The 23487-nt window shown below is 40.4% G+C and overlaps 1 protein-coding gene across 1 annotated transcript in view; it reads left to right on the forward strand.

The window, feature by feature from the left end:
* TEDC1 (tubulin epsilon and delta complex 1) overlaps positions 1-23487 on the forward strand; it is a 77081-nt gene that overhangs the window by 2076 nt on the left and 51518 nt on the right. The window contains exons 2-5 of the mRNA XM_085300299.1: positions 66-423; positions 596-674; positions 6229-6431; positions 19895-20065. Of these exons, the coding sequence (XP_085156425.1) occupies positions 66-423; positions 596-674; positions 6229-6431; positions 19895-20065 (811 nt within the window). The remainder of the gene's footprint in view (positions 1-65; positions 424-595; positions 675-6228; positions 6432-19894; positions 20066-23487) is intronic.

The following is a 23487-nucleotide window of genomic DNA, read 5'->3' on the forward strand; positions in this document are numbered from 1 at the left end:
GCGGGCTGCCGGCAAGCTCGGCGTTCTCGAAGAGAGACTTTATTCGGTTTTAGTTCTCGCCTCAGGCCCGGGTTCCACGGGGCGCCGCGGCGGCGGCCGCGAGAGGCCCGGGCCGGTGCCGCGCTCGGCCTGTTGGCGGTGCGAAGCCTTGCGCCGGCGTCACCGTCCTGCCCCCGCAGGCGCCGCCGTGTCTCCGGCTCGCCGTGTGCGAGTTCTCGGCTGCTGCCGTGGCCTCGTCTGCAGAGGCAGCCTGGCAGGGCTGCGCGCTGTGCCAAACGAGCCCGCGTCGGGGCGGGCGGCTCGGCAGCGGAGCTCCGGCGGGCGCGAGCCTCGGGCGGCAGGGAGAGGTGCTGGGCCGCGCCGCGCAGCCCGCCTTGGTCCCCCTCGCCTCCTGAGCGTGCCTGGCCGTGGTGGCTTCTGGAGGTCAGCTTGTGCGTGTAGCTGCCTGACGCGCGCRAGAGGGTTTGCTGGGTGCAGGCGTGCTCGGCCGTGCGCTGGCCGGCGCTCGGATGCTGATGTGGTTGGCCGGTCAAGGCTCGACACGCGGCGGATGTTTTGCAAGCTGACCTTCTTTCCCCTTTGTGCTCTCTTGCAGAGCTTGCCGTTCTGGAGGCTGCTCTACTCTCTTCTGAAACAAATCCACGGAGGGAAGTGGACCGAGTCCGATGCCATAGGTAACTTACTCAACTCAGCTGACTGTGAGACTTTTTCAAGGAACTCCCGGGGCAGGTTTTATGGTACTTTAACTGGTTGCTCCCCTGTTAGGGATGCCTCRACGCTGCAGTTTATGCCACCAACTCTTACCCTTCTATCACAGGCATGCAGGCAGAGTTGTTCCTATTTGACTTGTTTTATACAAACCAACAAAGTTCTAGGCAACAGAAATAATGTTTTTGCATCTGCCAAGGGCTCTTGCTTGCCTTGGACGTACCACTGCAGACACAATTAAATTCTGGACTGACCTTGTACRTTATCAGCATTTGTGGATAACTACAGAAAACAGATTTCTTTTGATCCCATTTTCTTTCCCTATTCCACATATGATGCTTGATTTTGTGGTTAATTTTCTATCGAGTCCTAATTCAGGACTATGTATTATAATGTGACCTATAAAGGCAATTTTCTGGGTCTAACTTCTAGACAGAAGTGAAAATCAAACGTGTGTGAATATTTTAGTGGGATCATGAAAGGACAAGGCCTCTATTGCAGAGAGAAACTTCATGCATGTCGGCTCTTTACAATGGCAGAGCACTGCCTGCTAATTAAATATATGTTTTTCCAAATAAGRTGCTACTCCCCAGGCTTTTGTCTCCCTTCAAGGATATCTGTGTATGTATCTGTGTATATCACTGTATATATTCAGTGTAGGAGGTAGTTTTGAGCATTCTCTGATAGACAGAGATCTCCTTAGGACTAAACCACATAAACCCAGCTCTTGAAAACCAGTAAAGCTCAGCTACATTGTTTGARCCTGGAAGAGCTAGGAATCTCATGGCTGTGGAAACTGAGTAAAAAGGAACAAAGAAGACTAAACATTTTGTCTGAAATTTCTCAAGGAATGTGATGCAAAACCACCATAGTTTTGCTGGCAACTGAGGAGGAAATTAGCAAGGTATTGTGTTGCTCACAGTACTGTTATTTCTGTTCCTGTTGTTTTTGCTTCTCCACTTACTGGTCTGCTCTGTGCAATTGTATAGTAAATAAATTTATGGTCTGATCTTGTTATATAAGTGATTTTTAGGGAAGATTATTTACTTTAGATAGAACAACTAGTAGCCATCCCCTTGTTATGGTTGTAATGTGGTATCTTTTAGGAAAAACATTCTACAYTATGTTTTTTCAATGATTGATACATTTTATTGCCCAAATAGCAGAAAATGCAGTGAAGAATGGTATATTAAAAAAAATAGCCACATAGATTGATGTGTTAAAATGTAGCAACTGCTGCATTCTTGCAGAGACAAACCAGAAACCCTACTGAAGTCTCTCAATCAGTAGCTGCTAAAATTCTGCAAATAGCTGTTTTGCTTTTTTTCATTTTTGGAAGAAATTTTTGCTTCATACAATAAAAAGTGCTTATTCTAAACTTCTGTGGGAAGCAGTTCACGTACTGGAGCCACTTAAACGTGTCAGAACAATGGCTCTCGCACTGGTAGAGTGCAAGTCAAGCTAAGTTGCATAATGGTACTCTTGGCGTAGGTGAAGTCATGATTACTGTTTTCATGTTGCTCTTTCTTCAAAGCAACTGAGAATTGATGGACTTGATTAACAACCACACGAGATAGCAGTGCAATATACTTTTTGATGGTTGAGAAGATTCTTTTTTTTCCCAGTTATAATTGAGTGTTTATTCTATGAGGAAGAGGTCTGGAGCTATGACATATTYTTGTTTGTTTGACAAATGAAGCAGAAACTATTCTTCCGCAGATGTAGTTTCCCGTAATACTACTGGCTCCACAGATGTTTCTCGCCTGAATTCATGAAGTAATGTATCTGTGTCTGTTCTTGTACTTTTTTAGGTTCTTTCCATCTTAGCCTGCCTAAACTAGATTAATGCAAGCCCTTACTTGAATATCACGTTGTTTTTCACTGAAAATATTCTGCAGGATTCATGAAGCAGAAGAGCATGTTTTGAACAGAGTTTTAAGAGAGCTAAACCCTCTGGTTTTAGCTGAGGTTTCGGATGCTTTTATAAACAGCGTGTGCACGCAAAAGGGGATTTGTTGGAAGGATTCAGTAGGTCTTTCTCTATAAACTGCCTAATCCTAATGAAAGCCCATAAGAAGATGCAGACAAAGAAGACATGTCTGAGTGATTGGCATTATCTGCTCTCTGAGTGATGTTTTTTGAGGCTACAGTTTGGAAGAATCCATCCTGCTCTTGCCTACTTACCTAGCTTCCACTACCATTTATCTGAGTATCTTTGCACTGTGAGGTGGAGAACTGTAGAGACGAGGAAAACTAAGTGACTTCTGAAAGGTCATGGAAAGTCTCTATGACTATTTAATCTCCAGTCCCAGGCCCGTACTTGGATTGCTCTTCTACAGTTCCTGCCTGATAGCTGCACCAGTCATGTCTTCTCTGGTGTAATGGCAGTGTGTTGCAGAGGGAAGGCTGAAAYGGGGAGATTAAGGAGAGTAAAGACTAGAACCACATAGAAATTTAGGTGGTTAGTTGCTTTGGTGAGTCTTGCCCTGAGTAACCTGTCATAGCAGGGGAATGGSAAGAAAAGAGAAAAGCTAGCTTGCTGTTTGTATTCTTTATTTTGAATTTGTGATTTTTCAGAGAGCTGCCTGAACTCTAGGTGGCAGCACGTGGTGCTGCTTTGGTTTGAGAGTGGCGGGTGGGGGGGAAGAAGATGATAATCTTCTTTGCTTTTAGAGTGTTTCTGCTTTCATCCTGGTTATGGYAGGTTTTTTTCCTGACATTGACAAATGCTTAAAGAAAAGAAAAAGGYAACATGCAAACTGAAGTAACTGGAGAATGTTCAATAGTGATCAAAATAAAATCTCTAAGATTTGAATGCYTCCCTTGTGCACAAGTGACTGGAGTGCATCCCTATAGTGAGATTTTTGGCAAACCATATACATCTCGGGTCACCCCAGCATCACAGAGGGAAGTCGGACATTTTTACATTCACAGATTCTGCAAAAAGAGCACAGTGATGTAGRCCTTTGTGTATCCTTTTTCCATCTGTAAAGCAGAAACAAGCTAGTTCTAAAATCAGTTCTCTCTCTGTGATGTGCTTGTGCAGAAGGTCTGTGTTGCCAAACATTGATGCTCGAAATACAGTAGTTCGGCACCATCATGTTGCCTGTTTAAGCCTGCTCTTGAACCTGTTTTGTGTTATTCACTTACTGTTAATGTCTTTGTCAGGGATTCATTTATAGCTTTCACATGGTTAATCACCTATTCTTGCTCCTGCTGCTGAACATATGCAGTAATGTGTATAGTATTTTCAGCAGTGTATTTGGAGGAGAAGCACCCTGGAAACAAGGGTCTCCTTGGGAATGCACACTCTGCTTTCTTAAACCCTGAAGCTGGTCAGACAATGCAAACAATATAGCTTCCTCTGGTTTATCAAGGCACAAAGGGCTTGCTGGCCCCTTATGATTACCAGCTCCTTCCAGCCTTAGCAGAGCTAAGTGTGCTGCTCCTGTAGGGTTACTAGTATATAGGAACTTACAGCTCTTCTCTGTGCCTTGACTTTTGTATTATTTTTGGTAGATAAGACACTGGGACWTCCCAGACCAGCAATGATGTCTTTGTATTTCATAAGGTTCCATAACCTTCTGTTCTCTAAGTCCGCTCCCTGCTACAGCCCACATAGCTTTCAGTGTCCATAGCATACCTTTGCCAGAAGTTGCAGTGCTTTCCTGTATGTGTGAAGAGCATCCCTTTAACTTGCTTTGACTCATATGCCTGCTAACTTTCTTGATGGCCAGTAGTACTTGTACTGGAGGAAGTGTAAATGAATTGTTCCCTGTTCACTCGTTCCAGGCCACTCATGTTTTTAAAAATTTTTGTCATGGCCGTTCTCTGCTGTCTTCTCAGCCTACTTTATTGTTCCTTCCAATATTCTTTGCTTGTGGTCTTGCTTGTCTTCGTCTTATATTTTACAGGTTCTCTGTTACCTTTTTGGAACTGAAGAAATAAAGCAAGCTCTAGATTTGAGATATGAGATCATGGTAGATTTACACAACAATATAATGACGTTTCTTCTGTTTCAGCTAGATTCCTTTCTTGATTTCTAGTCATTGGTTTGCTTCTGGAGTTCAAGAACTGAGYTTGATATTTTCACAGAACTGTTACAATACAAGATTGTCTTCCAGAGTGCAGTGACCAGCTCCAAGCCTATTGCTACATCAGTAAATTTAGGATTTTTTTTTCCCTGACTGCATCAGTTTTCACTTTTTTCTAAATGGAATCTTATCTATCATTTTAGTGCCCTACAATTCTTCACAACCTGCTTGCATTCCTGAGTAATTTCACATCAGCAATGAGTTTTCTGTCGCTATTACTTTGCCTTTTCGTCTTTTTTTTTTTTTTTTTGGTTGAACATCATACTCTTCTGGATATGTTCAACACTACAAAAATTTGCCTTCTTTCCGATGTTTTGTATGGAAATTTGTATGTCTCCTGGTACTATAAAAAAATAACTCATTCTAAAGTTTTTTTTTTTTTTTTTTTTTTTTTTTGTTTTTCGTCTTTTTTTTTTTTTTTTGTTGGTTGAACAACAAATGTTTAGCACAGAGCTGTCACATGAAAGTGCCATGTAGTCCTGCCCTCAGATTTGTCTGCTGGTCGCTTGTGCCATCGATGCAAGGGCCTTCCCTTGTCTACTCTAGCCACTTAATTTGTTCTTGTTACTCTTGTTGAATGCCTTTGGGAAATCTACGTGGCTTGAGTCAGTTGACTCTTCGTTAATCACTTGCTAGTTGTTGCCTTAGGAAAACCCCATTACCTTTTTTAGCAGTGCTGCTTTTTACAGGAGCTGTAGTTTTTCCCTAGGATACACTGTTTATCATTGTGTCCACTAATTATGTTCTTTGTTGTAGTTTTGACTGATCTATCTAGTACAGTTCTCAGCCTTTTTGGTCAGACCCCCTTTTTATAATAGATTTAATTTCATCTTTCTTTCCCCAGTGTTTTACAGTTCTGCAGTGCCTGTCTTGTCGCTGTCAGGTAAAAGGAATATGGAGCAGAGTATTACTGAGAATTAAATAGTCCATGCAGTGTGGTATGCATTTAGATGTACTGGTGCTCAGAAATTTGCAACAGGCTGTGAAACTCCTATCTCTAAATTTCAGTTTCATTCAGCACTAAATTGACCTAGAATATTTACTAATTCATAGCATGTTTGGTGGCTTATATAAAATGATTGGCGATTTAGAGTCCTGTTCTAGTGAGGATGGTTATTTACTCTTGTTACTTTTATTAATCTCCAAGAGGCCGTTAGTGGTCTTGATCTGAACTCTGAATTTCTTTTTTTCCCTCAACAGTCATTCTTGTAGATCAGAATGGCCAGCATAAGGAAGGCTTACTCTTTAATCTCTATGCTTTATCGGTTGTTGATAAAGTGCAGAACTGTAGTCTCCATTGTCTCCTACTAATCCCTGTCTTGATTCAAGATCCCTGATCTCAGAGAGGGCAACCGTTTYGGGAACTGAATGAGTAAATGTATTGAGTAGCACAGTGTGGTGTATTTAATTGTTTTCTCCTTTTCAGATATCCAAATTAGGTTTGTAAAATCAGCGCTGTGGTACCATGGCTATGGCAGGCCAGAACTCTACCGGCTCCCCTCCGATGGCTCAGCGGGTAGTCGGGAGCTGCTGCTGGCATTTTCCTGGCTGCTGCACAGAATCAATCTGTTGGAGCAGCTGCTGGCTCGAAACAGAGTGAGGACTGGGGATGAAACCTCTGTGTGTACGGTGAGCATGTTTGTGTCTTTCCCTCTCATCCATCTGTAGGTAGTGTTCTGTGCGAGCAGTCATGCTATCATTGCTGTGATGCTGTCATTGATGTGTATTACCTGACGCGTGATACCTTGGTACCTCTAAAAAATTATTGCCTTACCCTRACTTTAAAAAAACTTTAAAGGGACCACCATGTAGAATCCAGTCTACAGTGTGTCTGTTTACTCTGGAACCCCAGTGYACACTTTTTTGTTCGCAAGCAACCTCGATTCTTTTTCTTTTCCAAACCCAATCACTGTGTGAATGCCCTGACTTTTTCTTGCARTATAGATGAAACCAGTGTGGAGGACTGCAAATAAGCAGATGTTTGTGATCTCTGTGGTTCTGAGTTGTACGCTTCCAGACTGCACACACCTGTAGTTCTGCAGTGTAGGCAGAGAGGTTGGCTGTGAATACTGGGTCTGTTGGTGTTGCTTATAGAACAAGTAATCCTAGGACAAACAGCATTTTCTAGAAGCATTTAGATCTTAAATGGTAGCTACTGCTTTTTGAGTAACTAATAACTTTGTAGCCTCCTTGAGAGAACAGCGTGGTATTATTGTTGTGTTTCCATAAGAATATGTTAATGTATAGGAAGCATGCTCTGAAGTATGCTAAGGATAGCTGTGTGTCTGCCACAGCTGTAATATGTAGTGATCAGGAAAAAAAAAAAAAAAAAAAAAAAAAAAAAAAAAAAAAAAAAGCACAGCCTAATAACATTTAGTGATACTCCTTTTAAAACTTATTCTTTGAATTTTAATCTCACAGGTACATGATAGATGTTTTTTTCATATCTGTATCAGGCTTGTTGCAAGTAAACTATGCCTACTCGTAACCCTTAAGGTGAGGTAGGCTGTGTTTGAACTGGTCAATGCGATGTGTTAGTGTGGCCAAGGTCCCTCTAWGTGGTTGTGAGTTTGTTCTAAGTCACCTTGGTCTAGTTAGACAGTAATTACTGTTAAGTCTGATTCCAAATGGCAGGCGCTCAGAATTGTTTCATTCCTTAGACAAGGACATTGTAGTTCAGAAATACTGCCTGCTCGAATCTAGCAATATTTAAATCTTAAAAAGATTTAATCTCAAAAGATCTTAAATCTTTTGATCTTCATTGTCATGCATACGTGCTCTCCTAGACTTTAAATTGCCTAGATTTCTAGAATAAAGTTTTTGAGGGTACAGCAAAGCAGGAAAGCATGGAATGCCAGTGATCTCAAGAAAATTCTCAAATAGCAGCAGCTTTGTTTTAAACTAATGCTTGCGAGTTAGAGGCAGTACAGTTATAGCTGCTTCTGTGGCTGGTTGCCCTGCCAGGAGCAGAACCTCTGGCTCCAGGATTGAGGTTTCCACCTGTATTCCAGTGTGTGCTCTGTCTGTCTGGCTTAGTGTCTACCCACTACCTCCTCAGCCTTCCCCTGTGCAGGAATCTGTTCTTTCATGAGGGAAATTAGAAGCCAAGTGTCAGCTCAAAGCCCAGAATGTAAGACCAAGTCTGTCTGTGTCAGGAAGGCTAGTAGTAGCCTTTGTATTTTGCTGCTGAACATGGTGTGGCTGCAGGATGCATTCTTGCAAGGAGGAGGTATTTGGCTGTGCTTAACGCTAGTTGCAGAGACTTTGGAAAACCAAAATAAAAGTACAGTGTCTTTGTAAGGAAAAATCTGTATAAATGGGAAACAATTGTAACGGAAGAATCTCCTGTAACATCATTGTAAACCGTATTTTGAGGTAACAGACTAAGGCTGCTGTTTTGGAATTGTCTGCTTCACAGGAGAGGGAGCATGAGCTGCAGGTAGCGCTTGGTGTACTTAGTGTCAGTAGCGGTGCCCTCCAGTGATGTGAAGGACACCTTGAGGCCTTAGAAGAAACCCACTTCTGGAGAACTTTTACTTTAAATTTCTCCTGCTCTTTAAATTGTTTTTGTTGTGTAGTAGCAGATTATTTAATTTTAAAAAATTCTTTATTTCTATTACGAAAGAATGACGAGTGAAGTGTAGCAGCAATATGAATTCAGGAAATGAGCAGTGCCTATRTTCCTCTGAAGGATTAAGTTTGAATTTTCAAAAATGACATGACAGAACTATGGTAATACAATGTTATCTCTTACGCCCACACAGAGACGCATTAAGCAAATTACTGCAGTCCCTTTCACCACAATTTTACTGTACTTCACCTGTGTTTCTTAAAAACATAGAGAAAAATATGAAATATGTATTCTAATAACTGTCCAGATCAGTATTTGGAAGGTTTACAGGTCTGGAAATATTTTTGTCAGTGGGCCTTATAAAACTTTTATAGACTGTGAGTTGGTGTATATATATGTAAAACTCAATATATTAATAGCAACAATTTTTGTTTAGTGTGCATGAAGAAAATTTTGATATCCTGATAAAATCAGGATGTTCTTAGGGAAAAATTGTAAAAGGTAGTTACAGCTGAGAATAGGTAGATAGTATGTTTTGTGATTCTATATCATAAGAGTGTAAAGAGAACAGAGTTTTCATGGAGAGATGTTATTTTATTGGAGCAGGTAGACATTTCAGAACCGATTAATTCAACCAGTAAAACCTAACCAATTTAAGGTCTAGAAATGCACTGTTACCAAAGGTAATGATCCTGTGAAGGGGGAAGGTAGGTGGATCACACACCTCCTGTTGGTTCATAAGTCAGTTCCTTGTAAACCACTCATGAAAGTGTGTTGTTTGTTGTATAAAAGTGTGATAGTTGCTGTATTGTTATCATATGGCACATCTTATGGCATCGAGTACTCAGTGGTCAGATGGTGTTTGAGAACATACCCCCTAAAATCATAGTAAGGAAGGAAAGGAGATCAGGTTGTCAGTTTGATGCCTGACATCTCATGACTTAAACTACAGTTTGAACAGTTGCAGTACTGGAATTCTAGTTCTGTGTGAATGTTAAATACCAAGCATTTTTGATACTTAAACTGAGATGTTTTTGAAAGATATGTAACAAATTGTAAAGACATTGCAAAACATGCCAAAGATGTACATCGTTGCAGTCCTGGTTCTCTTCCSTTTAAGTAAATGGACAGAAAAAGGCAAAAGTACTTGAAAAAAGTTTTACAAGAGAAACCTAGGCCTTGAAAAATAAGAAAGGAAAAGAGATACTCTTAAAAAAAAATTGAAAAAAGAAAAAAAAAAGTTGAGAAAGAGCCTGACAAATATTCCACTGCTTGGAGTCTTTTTGAGAAGATTATGAGCAATGAAATATTTTCCTGAAACGAAAAAGCTCCAGAACAAATATCAGTTACATAGTATTTGGTCCTGTTCATTGCTGAAGTCTCTGCCAAAACCATGTACTTACCAGCAAAGCACATTTGTAGATATACTAAAGAGAATGAATGAGAAAAGCGTGCTTCTCTATTGTTTTAATCTGAAAAAACAGTCTCAAGAATTGTAGGCATAACTGCTAGTTCAAACTGAAATGCACATGGTTTGTTTTCAAAGTTTTGTCAGAAATTCGCAGAAGTGGGCACAGTCTGTTGTATGAAGAGGAGAGAATGYAGCTAATCTCTAAATTAAAGGTGCAGCAGTGTTCTGGCTATTCCTTCAGACTAAGTCTGAAACAAAGCCTACAGCCTACTAAATAGCTCGTAATATGCCAAATACCCAACATATCAAGGGCCAATTAAATTAATTCCTTTCATTTCATGTCAGATTACTACTCTGGTCTTTTCTTTGCAGTTCCTTAGCAACACGGTTTTCTTCCCCTGCAAATTGAACACTTCCATCAGCTCTAAAGGCTTTTGGGCCAATTATTTATAGAGGCAAGGGTATTCATGAYGCATAATGGACATGGAGACCAACTGCTGCAAGGAATTCGTAGTCTTAAGATCTTGAGCTAGCAAAGACATCCATAAGCTTAGTGTGTGTGATTACATATATGCAGATTATTCTTAAGTGCCATTTATTGCTTCCTATTTATACATCAGTATTCCRGCGTACAGGTAAAGTTACAAAACATGTCTAAAAACTTGTGTGTGAAACACTTTTTATAAAGAACTACCTGTGACAAGTCCTACTTAATTTGACAGGTTAATGGGGTTCTACCGGACTGATTGTTCCTCTTGGATTTATTCCTTCACAGTTGGCAGGTTTTCTAAGCTGTCCCAGTGTGTTTATGAAAATTCACAAACGAACCCTGTGCTTTTGCAACTGCCAACTTAAGCAGCAATAGGCACTTCTCTCTAATTCAGACTTACTAGTTTTGAGAGGTAGAGGTTCTTGGTTCCTTTGGAGGAATTCCACCAGTAATGATCTGAGTCTTAGTCTTTTACTTGTATCTTAAGTTGTATGATTTGTAGTCTACTGACAGCTCATTGACTAAAGCTGGTAGGACTGGTTGCCAGGCAGATCTTGGAGAATGCATATGGTGTTCACCCAGGAAGGAGCAAAGAAGAATGAGATTTTGAGAGAAACGTTTATTGAAATGCTAGCTGTCCTCTGTTAATGGCAAAATTARAACAAACAAACAAAGTTTAGTGTCAGTGAAGCCCAAACCCCTCTATTGGGCCATAACAATAAATGTTTACTAGCTATGTTTTTTCTCTCTGCAAAACTTGACACCAAAGCTGTCCTTCACTCAACCTGTAAGGTAGACTTGGCAAGTTCTTACATTCTCTATCTCTTCCTTGCTCACTCTTTTTTAAAAAGTTGCCAATAGTCGTTTGAAATAAACCTGTCTTTTTAAACACATCTTAACACATTCAATATTTGACTAAAATGTTTTTGCTTAGCTTTTAAAATTTTAGTGATAATATCACAACTTTCTCTGAATCTGTGATGGCTTTTGCAGATATTGGCACCTGTGAGCATGTATTCCTTCTGCCTGCAGGGAGAAGCATTGCCTGTGCTGGTATTGTTTGTAGAGCTGAATTAATCTGTGTGGGGACTTTTGGTTTTTAGATCAGGGTGGAGGTGTTTTTCCCTCATTATCACTAAGATCTGTTGTACAAACATTGGTTCTTGGTTCCACTAATTCGCTCTGCTTGCTTCTTGCTGTTGTGTGAAATTGCTCCTTCCCCTTTTGTGAGTTTATTATGATCATCTAATACAGTTATTATAGTTGGAATTCATGTGTGTATCTCTAGCAGGCCCAAATGAACTCACTTTAATTACTTCTAGGGGGAAAAAAGGAAACCAAGAATGCTTTCCGACTCTTAGGTTTGCAATTTGATTAATCTTTTGTTTTTTGCAATCTGGTTTGTATCACTGGCTATTTGCAATGAAGTGAGGCTTCTGCTCGGTTTCTAATGGTGCTTTTGAAATGCCTTTCTCTTACAGGAATCCTGAACAGCGCTGCTGTTCAATAAACCACATTAGTGGAAAGCATTAACGTACCAACCAGGCTTGATGTACCCCCAAACAGAAAACCAAGAAACCTTTGACACTAGTGTCAGTAAATATCATTTTTCTCTTTTTGTTCTGTTTTGTTTTTTCACTTCACCTATTCAAATAGGTTACACTCTGAAGTGTAATTACTTTCCAGACCTTTATGGGCCATACTGTCTTGTCAGCTTTCATTTTCTAAGTTTGATTTTCCTCCCCTATTCTCCATACTTTTTCTTCCATTCTGTTTGCCTTCTTGTCTTCCTGGAACTTCTCATCGTTTATCATTTTGTCCTTTTTTACCACTACAAGACTGCAGTTGCCATATTATGGTAGCTACTAAGGAACACCTCCAAAGCCCCCTGAAACCTAAACAGAGGGCACAGAAACCCTTAAGTTTTTCCTGCAGAATTTCCCTCACCATACTTTTGCCAGAAAGCAATGCTGCTTCACCCAGGTGGATTTGGTGTGGGTGCTAGATTTGTCTGCGCTCAGCCTCCACTGTAGTGGCATGAGGACCTGAGCTTTGAGGCTCACTGGGTTCCTGGGAGGCTGATGGTCTGTTTTAGCACTCTCTGCACTCTCCCACCCAATAAAGGCTTCTACCTGAAATTAAGGGAGAAAAAGGCTTGGATCTTAATTGCTTTTCTGCCTTTTGTATTTTTTAAAATCATTTCCTGACTAAGCAGCTGTTGAGCCTTGAAGTGTTAATTTTAGCTCCTTAATTACTGATACTACTCATACACTTAAACATTTTTCTGGTAAAAGGTGATTAAATTAGGAATGTATTTGKTATTTTTGCCATAAAAGAAACTGGAGCATACTTCAGTTTGGACTCCTGAAATGTTCTTTGTTTTGTTAAAGCAAAATTTATGGGTGACAACTGATACTGTCTCCCTGTCATTCTGCATGCTCTGTGTATGTATGAACATACTATTCCTCCTGATCTTTCRTGTTTATGACTTTTCAATTCCGTGCTTCAGGCTTGTTGTGGATCTTTTTCYCCAATGAAAAGCACATTCCTGTGGTGCACTGGAATATGTATGGTTAACAAATAACGCTTATTTTTGCCTGACACACTGAGTATATTCAAGATTTTTAGACAGTGTGTCAAGATAAAATGCTCTAAAATATGTCTGAAAAGATCAGAAAGGCTTATAATTTAGGCATTTGACATTCACCGTTTATTGAATTTGCTGTTTCTTTCGGTAATGTCTGAATTTCAAATAAATGCAAAATTGCTTGAACCTGACATTACAGTTGATGTGTTCTGGATGGGGTTCTACCACCAGACGCCTGCATGTCACTTGAGCTTTCAAATGAGAAGAGAAAGATGTACTAATAAGAAGGCTTAGCATGGTAATACTGGTATTCTGTGCTTGTAATTTGAGCTAAAATCTTGTGTACAGGGCCTTTTCTTTGTGGTCGGTGAAGCTGTGTAATTTTAAGATGTTTTGCTGCTTCTCCTGCCTACCAGTGGTGAGGAACTGCCAGTACCTTTTGGTAGCTTCTGATTATCTTTGCTCTGTTAATACCTCCTCTGCTTTTGGTGTTCTGCTTTTTTGTGATCAGGCTTAACTCTCCCTGGAGTGTCTTTTGAAATAAACACTTTTCCTTCAGGAGGACAAAACAAATGTACAAAGAAGGGGCATGGCAGGCCTTCTCTGTGTTGCAGAGCCTTGCCTCTCCTCTCCTGGGGAGCAGTTACTGTTTATTCTCCCATTGGTCTCTGGCTCCAGATTTGCTGCTGGTGGAGCAGTCTGTGTCCAGCTCTCTTTACTGGTTACCCCTTGTCCACCTATATTGCTTTAAGGGGGCAAAATGGACTTGAGCAAGCAGGACTGTAGCTAGCTGCAGCCAGAGGGAAGGCAGTGCAAGGTGTTGACCATATAGCATGTCTCAGTCTCTACAAAATGATTGTTCTGCGAGTTGGAGTCTGCCTTTCTCTATATATATGTATTCTTTTTCCGCTAGTATATTTGACCTCCATGTTTTGCCTTCATACATGATGCAGTGATTTGGGGGATTGAAGTATTGCTTAGGAAGTTGTTACCCTGACCTTGCAGCTCCAAAGATTAGGCAAGACTGYTGTGCTCTTTTAAGTGTATGTTGCTTCTGCTGTAATGCATAGTTCTTCAGCATGAACTCCTGAATAAGTGAGGAGAGATGGGATAAGAGTCTTGTTCTAGTGCCTCAGGCCTGTGGCTTTTGCCAGACAGACTTGTTCAAATGAGACAAGAACTGGTAGGAGCTGCGCTCACATTTTCTGTGCCTTTCCTCAGCACCTTCTCTTCTTCACTCTTTGCTGATCAGGTACCAGCAGAGTTCTTAGTAGTGCTGTTGTGACATGTAATTTTTACAAAAGTCTTTGAAACTTTAAGCTAAAGGGCCTTACAGAAACATAAAGTATATTAATAATGATAATATTTTAACTGTGTTACTGTATACATTATGGCCCTCACTTYTATATTGGGAACATGTTTGCAGAAAACATACTCTTCTGTGCAAATGTCTGGATATTTAATTAGTATGTGCATCATGTGAGAGTAATTTTTTTACACTGTCCGTCTTTCCATGCCTGTCTGTCCCTGGATCCTACCATGTCTAGGAGGAATTCCAATTACTGTTGTTGTTGGGGCTGTTAATGAAAATAGTGTTGTCCATTTCCCATTCATCTGTTCAAATTGTTCCTTTGCATGTTTTCGCCTCCTGCAGCTAGATATATGGCTGTATTAATTAGTAAACCCTGTCTGATACTCTGTTATTTCTGGCTATGGCTTTTAATTAAAAAAAMCCCTCTTGTTTAAAGATCTGTAATTACACAGGTTAACATATGTTATGTCACATGAAGACTGTTGTCTGAATTATGAGCAGTTCAGAACAAGCTATTAGTAAAAGCTGCCGAAGCACTGTATTGATTTGTGGGATTATTTTGCTTTTCCTGAGTCCTGCAGTGAGGGATCTAGATACGCTGCCTCCCACCTTTGTGATACTAGGTGCATGCTTAGTGTAGCTGAGTAGGATTTGAGAGTAACTAGTTTCTATCTAAACACAGATTAACTCGTCTGAAGATGAGTATTGGGGTGGGAGCATGCATTAGTGGTGTTAAGCAACTGATGCTTTGTTTGTTTTGCTCTGCTCAAGAATTACCGTTGGTTATGGAGTTGATTAATGCGTATGTCCGTGGGTTAAACGTGTTCCAGGAGGGCTGTTTCTCTGTGGGGAGGAAAACAAGCTGGTGATTGTCCACATATGGAAGCAGAGAGTTGATTGCTTGATGAATTTGGAAGACGTACTACAAAAAGCTATAGCTAACTAGGGATGAACCAGCTTCTGCGAGAGTCCTTCGTTTACCGACAGAGGGCAGCTTGTAGTCACGGAAGAGCATCCTTCAGTGAACTAGCTGTGCCATAGCTTTGTTTTTACAGCAATGCAGACAGCATAGACCTTTTCATTTCCATCGTGCACACAGGACAGAATAAGACACTATGTTATTTTTTCAGCTGCTGGTGGTATATTGTAAGGCTTTCTTTCTTCTTTCTTTATTTTTTTAGGTCCTTGTGATCTTCCCTGAATCTGCAAGGAACTTWGCTTTACAGCAATTTTTGAAGTTTAGTTAGTTCCAAATGTATGTAGTAGGAAAAGGTCAGCCCCACACCAAGTCACTAAAATTCTCATATCTCAATGGTGCAAACAGTGCAAAGAAAAGCTCCCTTCTCACATGCCTGCTCGTGTTGTTCTTTGATAAACTGTTTATGTGATGAAGTACGTGTTTAGTTTAGGTCCATCCGTTGTTAGTAGTGTTGCCTTTTGGTTCCTGATAGCATGGGATTACTCTTTATTTGAAACCAAAAAGACCTTTATTTCTGCTGTATGAGTTGAAGCTTCTTAATCTTTTTAAATCCTTTGTCCCTTATTAAAGCAAGGCATGCAAAGCTAGTGCTCTCTATCTGAGTATGTTACATACAAGTYGCTTGCTCAGATGTATGGAGTGTGAATTAAAATTGCTATATCCATGTGGCTGTTTGTCACCCCCTCTTTTTTCCCACCTTTATTCTTTTCCTCTAAGTGCTTATGTATCTGATGGCTTTTTCCAATCAGTGTGTTACTTGAGATGGAGGGGGGAGATATGAGCTATAAAATCAGCTCTCGAATGATAGTGAGTGTCCACAAGGCAGGTTTTATCTGTGTAACTTGCAGTTTAGCATATAGACAGTCAATTTATGGGTAAGTAGGTGGCTGTCAGCCCCTTCCTGCTTGCATCCTAGCATTTCTCTCTGTGCTTCGAAGMTCCTCCAAAATACTAAACTGAAGGAGGGCTTGGCTCAGTCTGCAGTTTACAGATGTGCTAAGCTGCCTGTTTATGGTGTGTTAAGTGTGTTTGTGTTACATACCTATATAGGCAAAAGGAGCAAATWAAGAACACTCCCTCTAATATGTGAAGCACATGGTCCCTGTGGAGCACCTGAAGTAGTGTTCATAGGAAATGCCGTCGTAATTCCTTCTCTCTCAAGTCACTACCCGGTTTGAGTTTATTAAGAAAGGATCCTGCTCTAGAATGTAGTTCAAACAGTGAAATAAAAATACTAGGGTGCCTTGTTTCTGTGCCTCTACTTTCTTTTGTGTTGTCCGTAAAAACATCTAGTCAAAAGTGGATCTGGTTTGTCTGGCCAGAGCACTTCTGCCATCAAGACTGTATTAGCCTTTTTCCTTGCATTTGCTGCATTGTCTAATCACAAGTATGTTCACATGTTTTCAGAAGGATTTAACAGCTTTTTTCATAATAATTGGACTTGAAATAGCCAGGGAGGAATGTTCGTGATAAAACTCATGTGACATTAGAGCTTGAATTCTAGAGAGTGTTTCAAAAAATTTTAAATATATGCTTTAGGTCATAAACGATGTTTAGCTCTGACTATGCTAGAGGCGTATTTACGAGCTCAGTTAAAGTTTGTAGTTTGTGAACTGCCCTAGCTGGAATGGTGCTGTGTTCTGTYCTGGAGCACCTATTTAGTGTGGGGCTAAGGTGGTTATTTGCCCTGATCCTTCCCCATGGGGTTCTAAGGAATTGTGGGCAGAGAAGTTCAAGAAGTAACTTGAAGAAAGTTTATGTGAATATGTGCATATGTGTTTTATAAGGCTTGTGCTTGCTTTTCTGAATCTTGTAAATAGATAATTGAGGACTTCTAGCAGCAGTACCTTGAACTTTTAGGACAGAAAGCATTTGGGGTGAGTTACAGTGTGAGTGAAATGGAGGAGCTTCATTCTAGCTTCTGCATAGTGGTTGCACTAATCGCCGGTGCTCTGGGGAGCCCACATTGTCCTGTTTGATAAGCATAGCTTGATAGCTCTGGTATTGCTGGTGTAATGGAAGAAGACTCAGAACACGACATTTTATACTGCGAGCATGTGGTGTGAGTCCTTTCTTTTCTGAAATTTAATTGAAGTTAAACCTTGGGTAGTTGCCTTGTTCACTTTATGACTTTAACTAAATAATATGCACTACCTGCATATTAGAGGTAAATACAGGTGCATACCCGGATTGTTGCATAGGTTGGATAAATGCGCTGTGACATTTGAAGCAAAAGCTGTAGCTATGGTCCATATTTTTGTGATTTTTCTCTCACTGGGAGAGTAGTAAATAGTATCTGGATTGTAAAGATGAGACTAGAAATTGAGGTCACAGTATAATATGGAAGACCTTTTTTTTATTGTTGTTGTTTACTTTATGCCAGGCTAAGTATTTCATAGCAAATGTAATTTTTTGGTGTGGTTTGTGAAATGAATAATAGAGAAATCCCGTTGAAAAATGTATTGTCTGACTTCCTTATTTTAATATTAATAAGACAAGCTGCTACAATAAAATTAGCTCTGCTTGGTGTTTGTCATTGTACTGCCAAAGCAGTTGAGCCTAATGCCATTCCTTCCTGAAATGACTCTCCAGGAGAGCAGTATGTGTGCTGTGCTGAAACCTCTAATCTAGGGGACTCAAGAGTTAAGATGTACATAGTGGAAAATGCAGATTTTAATCTGGGAATCCGAAATATGAAAGAGGGGTAGAGACACGTGCTGGACTCTGACTTTGGCTTTGTGGTCGTTGGCTGCTTACGTACGACCTTCTAGTTTTATTTACACGTGTCTCCCCAGTGTAACGAGTAGTAGCCACTTGTTTGGCTTGGCATGTTGAAGGACAACTTGGTAACCACCTCAATAAAGTTGTATAGTCTGGAAAACTGTGCTGGWGCTGGCAAGGCAGACTGAACTACAAAGGTACTGTAGCTAGGACTGCGTTCTGTTTGGATTAGCTTGGCTAGTTTTGGTGAAGGGATACATTGCCTTTTAATTTGGGCACACAAAAGAGGTTAACACAAAAGAGGTTTTTTTTTTTTTTTTTTTTTTTTTTAAAGGCAAATGTCTGTGCCTTTAAAAGTCCTTTAACAACCTTGTGCTACTGTAATTTATAGTATACATTATCTGAACCACAAAGCAAAGGGAAAAAAACTGTAATCTTGACATGTTTTTTGTGACCAGACCAGCATTTTTGTGTTTATAAATAATATGAACATTCACTGTATTAGAGACACTGTCGACTGAGGTGGTGTTTGGTTAAAGCAAGCATTAGGAGGTTATTTGATCAGTTACAGATTCACTTCTTCTGAAATCTACAATTTAGACAAGATTAAAATCTCTTCATTTTACAGTTTGTATTTTTAGCTTAGGTTCCAAATTGGGATTGCATTCAAGCTTTGCCTGCCAACTGAATTTTTATAAGATTTATTGAACATGTAAGTCTGTGAAGCAGGGAGGCACATATGTTTAAATACCACCAAGGTCTTTGGGTACAAATATCTGCTTAAGTGTTTTATTGAAAACAGTCATGTTTCAAGTAGGCATCTTAAATTTTCTATTATAAAGAAATGTCTTAAGAATCCAGCAACTGGGAGACACTTTAGCTGGAGAACATTAGTTCAGAACCCCCTAGACCTTTCAGTATTGTGTTATTACACTTTTACTTATGTGCTGTAATCAAAAATTTGCAATTACGGCATGTATTCATTGTATGTACTTACTATAGACTAGATGAAGTTGACAGCTCAGATTTACTTTAAGTGGTGTTACTGACATCAGAATTAAACCAGTCCATGCCTTTCTCCCTTYTGAATTCATGAGCTGCAGGAGTCTTAGCTGAAAGCAGAGAGAGAGGTCTGTTTGTAAATGTGAATGCTCTCTGTGTGTGAGGCTGGTGGATGTGGAACTCCCACCATGTTCCCCAGGGAAAAAGATGTGGCAAAAGTTTCTTGCTTTCCTTAGGCTGCTAGCCAAGGAGAAGTTGCATCTAGAAGGTGAGAGTGGCTTTTTTTGCTGCAGTAATAGGAAACTGGGGTAAGATGAACAGAAGAAAACCCCTCTTTCCTTTTCCTCCCTTCTTTCTTCCTAATTACTCCAGAGAAAAGTAAAGCAAGGCAGGACAGCTTGTTTAGCTGTAGCTGGGAACACCTGTGTAGCCCCATGGCCAAGATCAGCTGTCTCCCCCCCCCCCCCCCCCCCCCCCCCCCCCCCCCCCCCCCCCCCCCAAGAAGGGAGATGCTGGATGAAGAAAAGAAAACAGCTGAGTAACCACAGGTCCACAATCTCATCCCTATCTTAGGACTTGATTTACAAAGTGAGGTTATTGAATACAGCCTGCAGCTCTTTCAGAAAGACCATGGAGGAACTAGATCTGTTTTTTACGTTGACTTATTAGAACATAGTCAAAATGTGATTTGCCCATCTGGGTAAAGAATAAGCTTAGTGTCTCAGGATCCATCACTGTTTGTATCTTTCTGAGGATGGAGGAGGAAGAACGGGAGAGAAGGCAGCTCACCACGTGTTAGCTGAGAAACTGATATTTATTCCATCCTCCCACCCCTCAGCATTCCATTAGTCTTGGTTTCTGAAAGGTCCCTGTTTATCTCCATTGCTGGAACTTACCTTTTCCTTTTCTGGAAATATTTTCCCTCTTTGGCTTATATATCTTTTATGCTTTTCACTACTGAGTAGTTTGAAAATTTTGAAGCTAATTTAAACTGTTTTGGTGTTCTCTTCTGCTTTTAGTGTGAAGATGATCTCCCTAAAAGCCAGAAAGACAAGACTGAAATAGCACCTGAATATTCTTTAGAAGACAAAGTAGATGTCCGATACCTTCAATGGTTAAATGGGAGACTGAAGTTCCAGTGGCGGAGTTTGCATGCTCTGCATCAAGAGCAGTGCAGACTTTTGCATAAGGTAAATGATTCTTCTGACTCACTATGGCATTGTTTATTATGTTAAAGCCTTGTCAACTAATGCTAAATGTACAAATTACTCTTATTTGCTAGTTTTGCGTTTTGTCTAGATACAAGTGAATTACTCTAAATATAAATACCTCTACCTTTTTCTAGTGGGCAGAAACTCGAGAAAAGGAAGTGTGTATCATGGTTATTAGGTTACAACTGTTACGTAAAAGTCKTCTTTGCAGACTGACAACTTAGACAATTTGCAGCCAGCCAGACGGTCTCCGTTTTTCTCAGAAAATGTCTGAGCAAGACAGACTACTCCACTGCTGAGGACATTAGAAGCTGTGATTCAAAATATTAGTTCATCACAAATGTGTATTCAAAATATTGGGCACAAATGTTGAAAGTACTAATGACAGCAAAATAAAATGCTGTTTCCCTTTCTAGATTACTAGAGAACATCTGAACAGAACACTAAAGCATAGCTGCTTTTAAGTCAGGGAACAGTAGCAGTTTCTATAATGCACGTGAAACTTGCACGCATTTGGGAACATCATGCCTGCTTAGGATGGGAACAGCCTACAGTCCCAAAGTTGACAGTTTGGTGACTGGTACAGTGCCACTTGTTGTTGTACCCAGAACCATCACAAATAACCTTTTTGAGACTCAGAACAGGTTTTGAGAAATTTCTTCTCGAAGAAGGAGTTATATTCCTCCTGTATGATTTGATGTATTCCTTTGATCAAGAAGCTGTAAGAATTGGAGCAGGAGAGTTTTGAATGAAGATGCCTTCTTGGCTTTAATCCTGCGTCTGACAGAGCAATCCTGTAAACTATAATGAGGTTACATTTTGTTCTTTACATGAATTGATTGCTAGGGAAGATGCCTGATTGACAGCCGTAGGGAGAGATCAGGTGCTGCATGTGTGCAGCATCTAAAATAACCTTTTGCTTCTCATTGCCTGCTGTGAATGTGCTTCTCTGAACTGGGAAGGAAAATAACAATTCACTATAAGCGCAAGTTTTGGTCCTTAAGTTTTGCACTGAGATTAGAAACAGCTGCTAATAGGAGAGGTGGCTTAGTGATGTTAAATTCAAATGAAACTACTGTCATCTTCTCTCCTTGATAAACTTCCTGTGCTGATTTCTAGTAGGTGAGGCAAAAATCTCCATAATTCATCATCAGTTCTCTGGTTTGTCCAGTGCTTGGCAGTAACAAATCATTAGGCAGCTTCAGTACCCCAGCTTGCAGTGAGTGAGACCAAGGAAGAATTAAAGAGCAGTTCCAATCTGGGACCTTGAGTACAAATGAGTATATACTCTCATGGTCCAAATCAAGCGCTGAAATGTGAACAAATGTACTGATCAGGCAACATACTGAACTGCTGACAGAGGAGATGACGACCTTCTTTGTTGAAGCTGTTCTTTGAAATAAACTTTTTTTCCCCCGAGGCTATTCAAGGAAAAGCATTTGTTAAAGTTAGGACTATTGTAGTCGGACAAACATAAGGCAAATTACAGTTATCCACTAGGCCCCTGGACCATGATTGCTAGAATCTGGAAAAAGAAGTCTGTTTGTCCAGCTTCTGAAAGCATCTGCCTTCTCTATGAAGGAATGTTGGACTAAGTAGAAGCAATAAGCAATGTAGGTGATGCTTCTTATGGTCAGGCTTTGCTCTGTGATGTACATAGAGGGCTGTCGTCACAGATGCATTTATCTCAAGATAGGCTGGAGCCCAGTTCCTTCATATATGTGCATGCTCAAATAGGTATGTGCAACAGTAGGAATTCTGTGTAGACCTGGAGTGAAGTGTAGTGCTTTGATTTATATTCTAGTCAGAATTCAAAGCGGAAAATTGAAAGGCAGAGGTGTGACTTTGGAAGGGACTTCATTACATTGCCACATTAATGTTAACGTTTATGGTAACACAGAATACAGCATGTGGAAAGGGAACAATTTAGCTGCTGCATAAATAATAATTGAAATTTCTTGACTCTTTTTTGACTGTGCTACTGCATTAACTTAATTTTAAAACTTTTAAACTCATCTACTGTGTGTCAAAGGACTGAGGCTTGGTGTATTTAATTTGGAAATCCAGCTGACCCAGTATGACTTGTGTATGAATTGTTGCTTTTCTAATATAAACCACAAACACAGTGTGCAAAAGGCTAATGAGTGTTATGTTTTTTAATTACACTGACAGATTTACAGGGGGCTTTCTCTAGAAAATGATAATTATGGCTTTTACTCGCTCTGTTTAATAACTTAACAAGTTACGTATCTCAACTGTGGAACAGTCTTATTTACTGCTAATCACAAGCTATAATTTTTGCCAAGTAGTGGCGACACTTCCACAGATTTCATTCTGTGACTCACACAGGCTCTAAAATGCCATTTTCTCTATTTGGGGCTTTTTGAAACAAGCATATTGCACTTTAAAACTTTATTTGTATTCAAGAGATGACTACTTTACCAGTTTGCATTACAAGTATGGAGACTACTACTGGAAATAGGAATTGTACAGAGAGAATACAGCAAGGGGCTACAAAGATGCTCAGGAGCCAACTAAGATGGACATGAACTCCAAGGAGAAGTTGAGGGAGTGGTACTTGTTTGGTCTGGTGGAGAAGAGTCAAAAGAGGATGATCTAATACCTGCCTTCAGCTATTTGAAGGGCATTTACAAGGATGTTGGATCCAAATTCTTCTCTGTAGTGGCAGAAGACAAACCAAGGGGAAAGGGCCACAAATTGCAGCTTTGGAGGTTCAGGTTGAGTTTGAAAGAGTTTCTTCCCTAGGATGATGGTCAGACTGGTCACTAGAGCTGAGGAAGGATCTCTATTCACAAAGGTTTTCAAGATACCAATATAACCTAATGTTTGCAGTCATACTTGTTGGAGCAGGAGGTAGGGTTAGAGACCGCCTTTCCACTTCTGTGATTCTGTGAAAATGCATTGAATGGCTTGGGTGGTCAGGACATGGACTTCCAAGTTACTAGTGATGAGTCAGGTCTTAATGGAATAGTACTGTATTCCCTGGAGAAAGGGGAAGGGAGCAGCAAGAGGGAAATACGAGGGAGAAGAGGCAAAAATATATGACTACTTTTTCCTTAAAGTATACAAATGATATCTGAAGTTGCCCTTTCTTTTGTATGGGTTTGCTGGGGCCCCTATGTAATCTGTTGTGCCTGCTGCCACATCAGTTTGATGATATCAAGTCCTGCAGCATCGTTACGGAAAGGGGAAGCCTCCCTGGAGCTACCGTTGGTTCATGTGGTGTGAATTGCTTGTCGGTGCTCTGACTTAGCTGTTGCTCTTTGCTAGCTCTCCTGACGAGCTGCTCTTCAGTGCCTTCAGCTCCCAGAAGGCATGCTGAAGCATGCAGGTGTGCACATGGCCTAGTGTAGGAGGGAAGATTCCTAAGGGAAATCTTA

The sequence above is a fragment of the Rhea americana genome, unplaced genomic scaffold (assembly GCF_003343005.1).
Source record: "Rhea americana isolate MKP2758 unplaced genomic scaffold, rheAme1 scaffold_162, whole genome shotgun sequence".
NCBI classification, from domain to species: domain Eukaryota; kingdom Metazoa; phylum Chordata; class Aves; order Rheiformes; family Rheidae; genus Rhea; species Rhea americana.